The sequence below is a fragment of the Balearica regulorum genome, chromosome 1 (assembly GCF_011004875.1).
Source record: "Balearica regulorum gibbericeps isolate bBalReg1 chromosome 1, bBalReg1.pri, whole genome shotgun sequence".
In the NCBI taxonomy this organism is placed as follows: Eukaryota; Metazoa; Chordata; class Aves; order Gruiformes; family Gruidae; genus Balearica; species Balearica regulorum.
In genome coordinates, this window is record NC_046184.1 from 24,848,337 (window position 1) to 24,858,030 (window position 9,694).

At 37.8% G+C, this 9,694-nt stretch overlaps 1 protein-coding gene across 1 annotated transcript in view; it reads left to right on the forward strand.

The window, feature by feature from the left end:
* The window catches only part of WASL (WASP like actin nucleation promoting factor), a 53,637-nt gene extending 45,389 nt beyond the window's left edge, over positions 1-8,248 (forward strand). The window contains exons 9-11 of the mRNA XM_075743071.1: positions 2,440-2,960; positions 4,060-4,168; positions 5,553-8,248. Coding sequence (XP_075599186.1) covers positions 2,440-2,960; positions 4,060-4,168; positions 5,553-5,614 — 692 coding nt within the window. The 3' untranslated portion in view covers positions 5,615-8,248. The remainder of the gene's footprint in view (positions 1-2,439; positions 2,961-4,059; positions 4,169-5,552) is intronic.
* The last annotated feature ends 1,446 nt before the right edge of the window (positions 8,249-9,694 follow it).

A 9,694-nucleotide genomic window follows, 5' to 3' on the forward strand; every position in this document is an offset into this window, starting at 1 on the left:
GATTCAGGGTACAGTGACTTGTTACATTTATTCCTTAGGTCCCCCACGGTGGAGCGGTATGTATTTGAGCTGGCATCTAAGCATATGCTTCAAAGTATTCATGCTGCTGTGTGATTTCTTTCCTAGATGAGAAACCTTAGTCCACATCTGTTTGACTGCAATACTGAAAATTATAGTCAAACTCCATAGTTAAATTGCAAGCAAAATTTCAGTTATTTTTTTTCCTCAGAAATCTGTCAGTTTCTTTACGTAATCTTAACTCTGTTTAAATGTTTACAGAGTTGTTGATCCCAGACTGCTGACCATAAAATTGGATTGAGAAGACTTGGCTTAGTCTTATGACTAGCTTAAAATACTTTAAAAATGCCTATTTTTCTATTACATACGGGTTAACTTCAAGTTGCGACCACTTGCATGTATACAATTGAAAGAAAAGCTGCCTCATCTTTAACATGCATGATAATAATCTACCTCTGCACTGTTTGATAGCGGTAGATAAAATATTCCAGTATTTCAGTAGGTTTATCTGAACTTATGTTATTTGTGTAGGCTTGACTGCTGTTTGAAGTGCTCTTTCTCAACCGAAACACATTTTTCTGTGTTTTGTTGCAAGAATTTCTGTGCTTATGTATTTACCCTGCTAGGATGCTGATGAGAATTGCAGACATGTTGCTCTGCTCAGATAGAAATTACTTGCTTGTTTTTCCTGCCCTTCCCTTATTTTTGGTACTGTTGGTTGGGGTTTTTTAGTGAGAATACCATCAATAGAAGATTTGACATACATTTTTTTTGTTAATAGCCATGTTCAGATTAATGTGCATTTATAAAAAATGAAATTATCTTCTTGCTTTGCTTGTACCATCTGTTTGGGGGCGGGGGGGAAGGGAGAGAGGATGAGGTAATGGAGCTCCCTGCTTGCTCCTCCTCCCTCATTTCACTCCAGCAGAGTGAAATCAAGCCTTATAAAAACTCCTAAACTATTTCCAAAGATTGGGTGTGGTATATCTCTCTATATACGATGCAGACAAAACCTTTCCCCACAGGATAACTTAGACCTTGTGTTCAAAATCTACACGCTCTGGAGCATGACCATGTTCTATATCTTTTCAGTAATACAAAAAAACTGAATGTAGTGCTTGCTGAGTAAGTTATATTTGAAAATACTGGCCTCCAGTGGCCGAAAAGGAAACTACAGTCATATTAGCCAAAAATTGGTGCGATTTTTTTTTTTTTTTTTTTTTAATCAAGAGTATTGGCAGTATGTCTCTTGCAAAATATATGAAGTTTGAGAGGAGATTGTCCCCATGTTGTTCTCTTGAAGGGATGGAATAAAAAACAGAGCAATTTGTGGAACTTAAGAACATAACATGTAAAACACAGGGGTATGTTACTCTAGCATGAGCAGGGAAGGAGGCGATTTCTTCAAAATCGCGGGGTTTTTTTAGGGATGTCCCCTCTTTTCCAGCACAGCCAGCTACTTTCTCAGTAACAGGAAGGAGATAATAGAAGAGGTAAAGAAGTATCTTCTTGAGTGTAATACCCTTTTCATTATCAAAGCATATGAAATCAAATGTGAATTTTCTCTAGTTGTATGATGGCACCTGGATTATTAAGTAGTTACGTGCAACAATCACACAACTTAAAGTACCATAAGCCATTAGATGCTTAATGGCAGAGGAAATGAAACTGTGCTATTTAAAATGCCATTAACAGAGCAAGCACATTTCAAGGTCACTTCATATAGAACTGATCCTGTGCATTGAGGTAGCCCTGAAGTTGTTTCCTTTCTACCGTCCCTTCCATAAAGATATTGTTGGAACTAATTTTCAGTAAAAGAGACTAAGAGTCAGTTTATGTTGCATCGTAATGCATTAGTACTTTTTTGTTGCTAGAAGATGATGCTTCAAAAAATATTTGTCTCTGTAATTCCTTAATAAAATAATGGATAGATTATAAAGTGGGAATTCTGTATTTCACTTTAAGTGTATTTTCTAAAACCTCCTTCTCTTGCCTTCTGTCCTAGCTCAACAAAATTTCAGATGATTCTTTCAGAATTTTTCTGCATTTTGTCGTGAGAAATTGAAACACTAACTTAAGATACACTTGGATTATGAAGAAAATTACTGCCACAGGACCAAACCAAAATTAATGGCCAAGCTTGTTTTGTGACTTTAGTCTTTTTATGTATTGCACTTGCTTCCTGCAGTGTTGATTCTTTTACAAAATACACAACAGACACAGGGGCTATATTCAGCTTGGTTTGCATTCATATAAGCATAACTTATCTTCAGCTATATTTAACTTAATCTAGATTTGGTAAAATTTGCACAGGCACAGAGATCCTTGCAAAAGGCAAGGCAAAGCCTTTTTTCTGGTAGTCTCTGAAAGACTTAGGGGTACCGAGTAGCATGTAACTGAAATTGTTTTGTTTCATTTCAGCTCCACCTCCACCACCACCGTGCAGGGGAGGACCCCCTCCACCTCCACCACCACCTCCCCATAGCTCGGGCCCTCCTCCTCCCCCTGCTAGGGGCCGAGGGGCACCACCTCCACCTCCTTCAAGAGCTCCCACAGCAGCACCTCCGCCCCCACCTCCATCTAGACCTGGTGCCACAGTGCCCCCACCTCCTCCAAACAGGATGTATCCTCCACCACCACCAGTGCATTCATCATCTGCACCATCCGGCCCTCCTCCACCGCCGCCACCGCCGGCAAGTGGGTCATCTGTTCCTCCACCACCTCCTCCTCCACCACCCCCTCCTGGTCCTCCTCCACCACCAGGCCTTCCTTCAGAGGTTGATCACCAGCTCCCAGTTCCTGCAGGAAACAAAGCAGCACTCTTGGATCAAATCAGAGAAGGAGCTCAGTTAAAGAAAGTAGAACAGAACAGTCGACCAGTGTCCTGCTCAGGAAGAGATGCACTGTTAGACCAGATACGACAGGGTATACAGCTGAAATCAGTGAGTAAAAGCTGTTTCTCACCTGTGTCCCCTTGGGACTTGCAAATGGCTGCAGTATTGCACTGTGAACAGTAACTTGTGGCTCTGTTTCAGGCTGGATCATAACGTCTAGAGTTTTTGAACTGATGCTTTAAACGGTACTACTGAGAAAATGCTTAGAACACGTATTTGTTATAGATGAGTATTGGTACATGAAATTATCCTTGTTTCAAACTCATTTCTCGCTTTTCAGTAAAGCTTTAAGCATAAATACTACAATGATGATACCACAGTATTGTGGCTGTAAAGCACTTTTGCAAGAACTATGAAAGATTGCTGTTCTCCTGAATACTTCAGTGAAATAGTCTAAACAACTGAAGGGGATGAGTTCAGTGGTAATGGCAGTGGAAGGCAACACTAGATTTTTTTATTTCCACACCCCCCCCCCATCTTAAAATGGACCTGTGCTCAGCAAACATTGAGGCTTGTAAGAAGGTGGCTGCCTGTGTCTGGAAAAGTGCTGCCCATGAGCGATGCCTCTGCTGTTCCTGCTGCAGCTCAGGCTATCACTATTATTATTTCTTCTTGATGTTACTGAATATCTTCAAAATAATTCATTGTAGCACTTTTTTTTTTTTTTTTTTTGCCTCTCCTCTGCACTTGAGGTTTCGATGTAAACAGTGCGAGGGCATGTCAATATTTATTTGCCATTACAGATATGCAGTATCAAAGTCTACTACTTTCCGAAGAGATTATCAACCCAAAGAAGACTTGGTTAAAGGCAAACAAGAAAAGATATTTGACAGTATACACCAAGGATAAAACAAATAATAATTCAGCAGCCACACATACTAAGAAGCTTTCCTTTAGCTGAGCACTCACTTCATGATGTCAGAGCTAAAATATTTAATCTTGAGTATAGGCTAATGCAGTTGTATTACATGGCAAAAGAGAGAAGGTTGACTTTTTATTTATAAAAACTCAGCTTGAGGTAAAGAAACAAACTGCAGTTTCACTCTTCCTTCTGGCTGAAAATAAACTCATTAAACAGGAAGTTTGTCTCGCATTACACAGGTTCTATTTTGCTAATTGCATCTTTCCATTGTATCCTTTTTCCAAGGTATCTGATGGTCAGGAGAGTGCACCACCTACACCTGCACCCACCTCAGGAATTGTGGGTGCATTAATGGAAGTTATGCAGAAAAGGAGCAAAGCCATTCATTCTTCAGGTGAGTCTATGAAATTTTTCTGACCTGATGGTGTCAGGTTTTCAAGAGTTATTGTTGGAAAAAAGCATGGATTTCAGCATATAGTCCAATACAGAATGCTCTAGGCAGACCCCTCGTGATGAGTTGAATGGTTACTTCATGCTACTTTGAATTTCTGGTGTATAGGAGTTTGGAGTAATACTGAATTAAAATTTGCTAATCAAGCTTAATATTCTTATAAATAGCTTTTTTTTTTTTGCTTTTTTTTTTTTTATGACTGACTTATTTTTATCCACTAGATTTCCAGTGAAAGAAGTTGTCAAAAATATTTTGGAAAGAAGGTTTTTAATACTTTATTTCTAGAAGCCAGAGCTCTTGCAAAGACTCATCCAGTGTGCTTTGGATGCCACCTGCTGGGTAATAGTCAGATAACTGGTGTTACTTGACTAGTCCCATACTAATACTGAATCAACTTCTCACACTTCAGTGCTTGGAAAAAATAAGGCTGCAAGAGGATTTGCATTTCTCAAATACCAGCTTATAATAAATGCAGTTCAGTAGCTGCAGTGCAGCTGTTTGGTTACATCTCTTTTGTTTAGGCTCTGATATGTTTTTCTTCCCGACCTTGCCTTGATACCAGAACCAGACTTGCATTCTGCAGACCGTTTGACTAAGTTTGATATATAATATAGTTTGATTTGGTGCCCTATGTAGTCATCTCCAATATTGGTACTTTAAATACCAGAAGAATGCTAAATACAGCGCTTCCTTAGGGAAGGAAATGCCCTTGCCTAACAAATAAGTAGTTTAACAGACTACAATTTTTCAATTATGATACATATAAAAATAGTGGAAGGCTGAATGAAGTTAACAACAATCATTGATGTTGAAGTTAATGTGCATTACACAGCTGAGAATATTCCAGTAACCACAGCAGACTTTAGATCACAATTTATTTTTTTTATCTGCTTGTACAGTAAACAGAAATCGCATTATGTAGTAAAACTGGGAAAGCAGTTCTTACATTTCAGAAATTAATCTGCCCTTGAAGTTTAAAACCCAATCTGGAACAAGCTGGCCACTCTCATATTCTCTAAGAAAGAGTAATAAGTAGTAAGTGTTAAATGAGAGCTTGTGATTCTTTTTCGCATAGCAGAAAACAAGATACATATTTCCTACGGGGGGAAAGGAGTGAGAAAGGAAACAAATGAGATTTAACTTTCAGCCAGTATCTGTCTAAACCAAATGTCCTGTCTAGAAATCTTAAAATAGAGTATTACCAAATGTATTGTCATGACCTCCTTGAACTGATTGTTCTGTTTTCAGAAAGTTGAGGGAGAAATCAATAACACTTTTGTCATGTTAATTTGGTGCATGCAAGTGACTTGGTTTTTTTGTCTTACAGATGAAGACGAGGATGAAGACGATGAAGAAGACTTTGAGGATGATGACGAATGGGATGATTGATCATATATTATTATATATATATATTTTTTAAGGTGAATGATATACTAAACACTACTTTCTGTCTACGGATTCTGTAAAATTATCATGTAAATGTTCTACCAATTTGCTGTATATTTTTGTTGCCTTTTGCTTTTTTATTAATCTGTGCAATACCTCATTTAATCTGTAAAGGTTTGTCATAATCCTCTACAAAGCTACTCCCTGTTAATGTGTGCAAGTTTACACCTGGATGATCATGTACATGTGAATACTTTCCATTCCATCAATAAGGGAGTTTAAATGTAATATGTGAGACTGACAAAAACCTTAATGTAATTTAGTTATAATGCAAGAAGGAAAACACTATTTTCATACCCTACTTTTTCTGTATCTAAATTTTCTTATTAAAACCTAGTATAGCACTATGTTCTTTAAGTGATGCAGCTCTTAGTTTATTTAGCCCCTTCATTTCAAATGCAACGCTACATGAATGTTGAGGCTGGTTTATACTATTGCATGGTTTCAAATACATCACAACATTGCAGTTCAAATCTTAGCAGTATGCTTTACATAAAACAAAATCACTACAGAAATGCACAGCTAGTTGTGAAGATTACCTTGCCCTAACGGTAGCAATACTGACTGCTATTGAACAGCAATAGTAATTAAATCCTTCGGTTAGGGAACTCTCTATCTGAAGTTAAACAGGATGGCTTTACATTGTAATAGTGGTAAAGGCATCTTTGATGCAGACAAGTTCAGTCTTCTTTCTTTTGGGGTTTGTTTTTTTTTTTTCTCCCTCCTTCCCAGCTCTTACTTTCGGAATGAAGAAGTGTAAATTACTGGGGGCTATACTGGAGGCTGGCAATTGCTACAGTTTGATTTATTTTTAAAATCAATTTTATGTGTTTTCAGGCTGAAGGGCTGCGTTTAATGCTTGCTTCAATAATGTTTAAGTACTTTTTAAAATTTGTAGGACACTGGTGTACTAATAAAGTAAACATAAGTGGTATTACTTTGCAGTCTTTGCGTTATGGTACACAAGAAATGCTGAAACACCAATCCTACATCCATAAAGTTGGAAAGCCATTAACTCAGAATATACACTTTGAATAATTACTGAACTTTATGGCAATATTCTGCTTTCATATGTTGGCTTTAAGACCGAGGGTCGTGATGAAGATCAAGAGCCCGATTCACAAGAATAATATTTGAATAAGTGGACGGAAAATGGGATTCTCATTTCACAGCTTGCACATTTATATAAGTTGTACTTTGTAGTGCAGTAAACATTGGCATATCTGCCTATTACAAAATACTAATCTATGCTATGTGGGTACTTACTATCTGCAGCATTAATTACTGTACTTACTGTAACTTTCAGGTAGAAAATCTTTTCAAAAACCACATTATCTGACACGGAATGTTTAGTTAAGTCAGTCATATTTGGAGCGTAGTTAATGCGTAGTGTCCTGGGTCTTTGACTGTAGTCAAGCTATCAAACTAAATTTAAGTTATCGGAATTGTATTGACTGAAACCCAGTGTTGACCTGATCTTGACAGGCTGGACCTGCATGATACGGCTTGGATTTCTAACCCAGTTATAACCTAGTCTTTAGCGAATTAATTTAGTCATATGAGAAGAAAGGAAAGTTGCTGAAAAGTAGTGGGAGAGGTAAGGTTGTAGTTAAATTATTCAGAGGATGCTAACTTCCTTCCAAGAGTAATTTAAGCACATAACTTTCTCATTGCCCTCTGCTGCTAGAAACACTTCCTCCTAGCTTTGCTGCTGTAACGGCTTGAGCATTGGATCAAGTGTAGTGCAGCCTGGGGTAGCTAATGGCAGTGGAGTTAAGAACTTGTGTATAAGGACAATATTTGTATGGCTTTCATATAACTTCTGGCACTGCTCCCTTATTTTTTACTGCATATAGGGCATTTTAAAATTAAGCAGATGAGGCCTAAAGGTTTTCCTAACATGCTACTTACTAGATATGTTTAGCTGTTATGTTCCCAGAATTGGAATTTCTGTAATATAGTTAATAATTAAGCATCACAGTTCATTAATCATACTTCTATTCCAGGTTTTGGGAGCTCTGAAGTTACCTTATTGAATAAAACCTTGATTTGTAGATACTGGCCGAAGAAAGCTTTGGGTTTTTCTATTTCTTTTTCTTCATACAGAAAGTACACTCACATTCTGTGGTGTCCAGGTTAATATTTACTTTAAAGTAGTGTTTGTACATGATAAATTTCAGGCATAAAGACTGCAACAGCAGTTAAGTTAGTCATAACTGCATGCTTCGGCACTCTGCCACTTGCACTATGAGCAGAAGATAGCATTTCATGATACTGGTGCATTGTTGCTAAACATTGTAATGAAGGCCTCTCTTATATATTCTGGTTAAATGACTGTCCAGATAGCCTTAGCAATTAACGAACTAGCATGAGGCTTTTGTATCTCAACACTCTATGTGCATAGACAATATCAGCTAGCCACTTGTACGTATGAAATCCGTAAGAACTTCTCAATCATTCAGTTTTCCATTTATCAAACTGAAATTTTTAGTATGTGAATTTTTGAAATGTACAGTGAATAGGATGTTGCACTGGTGGCAATTCATCATGGAGCATAATAAAATTAATTTGACCCAACTAGCGTAAAACTGTGTGGTTCTTAAGTGCTAATTGTGGTGCAGCTTTTAAAATAGATCTGCATATGGATTACACGTTTTAAAAGTAACTTTGATCGCCTAGCCAAGTTCACAAAGCAGTAAATAGCCACTGTCAAGTCACGGTAGTTTTCTTGTCTCTGGAAAGTTGGATTGTGGTAGTGAGTAAACACAATGAGCAAGTATGTGACACCCTGTCCTCCTGGCAGATCTCACCGCTGCTCAGCAGCTTCTCTGGAAACAGCTACTGCTGCAGGCGAGTGCAATAATCCAGCAACAGTTCAAGGTCAAACACATACGGCTTCGTCAATAAACCCTCTGGAAGGAGTACTAAATAGTTAACTCTTGTTGATGAATGCTGTAATGTACAAGGCTTTTACAGATGTAAATCTTTGTCTTCTTGTAATGTTTGAGCTCGGGACGCTTCAGAAGTCTGCTTTCCTCTCTAAAGCAGCTGAAGAGTCTAGCACTTCAAATTTTTATCTGGTGTACACTTTCTTTTGAAGTTTAGTACTTCTATGATTTTTTTTAGGCCCCAAGTGCAAGGCAAAGTTGGAATTGTTACTTACAGGGTGTGCTGAGGTATATCATTTCCTCTCCACTTAGTTAACAGAAGCTTAAAGCATTCGAAAGGAGGCTTTTCTGGCAATTTTTTTGTTTGACACTGGTTACTTTCCCAAGTAAGATGCATGTAAAGAAGAAAGAGGAGGAGAGATCCTTTTGTTTTTGTTTAAGGCTGTTACCAATCCATTGCCACAGCCTTTATCTAATCATTAGAGGAATTCCTGGTCTAATTAAAGTTCCTGAAGCTTAAGTACAGTGATAAGCAGCTTTATTTATAGAAATGTGAAAATGGTTTAGGGAAGCTTAGAAGATACTAAACCACTGTCTCTCAAAGGACCAGTGTTACCCTCTAGCACTGCAGTGAGGGCTCCTGGGGCTTTGTATTCATTTACTGCCTGGAGTTTTCTTGTGAGTAAGAAGGAGGAGGAGAAGACTAGTACGGACTAGAATGTGAGCTGTGGAGGTTTAATCCCCGTGTTTAAGCCTGACACTTCTCTCTAAGGTTGTGTTTGGAAGTTGGAGGATGTTTAGACAGTTACAGAAGAGACTTTCTTTTTAATCACTGAAGTGCTGTGGCACATCTATTTTGTGCTTGAAAAAATAAACCATTAGTTTTTTTAAATCACAGATTTGAAATTAATGCAGATACATGTTGAGAAGTAGAAACATTGCATCAATATTAAAATATAAATAATGAGTTGTTTTCTGAAATTTCATTTCCTGATGAGTTTTAGGGTATTTGTGGAGTAACCTGCTAAAATGAGGTAAAATAGTAGTTTATCGGATATTCAATGTAGTTTTGGGTAATACCTGCAGGACTTCCCCATCTATAAACAGTTTAAGACGCCCCTGAAATTGTGAAGCT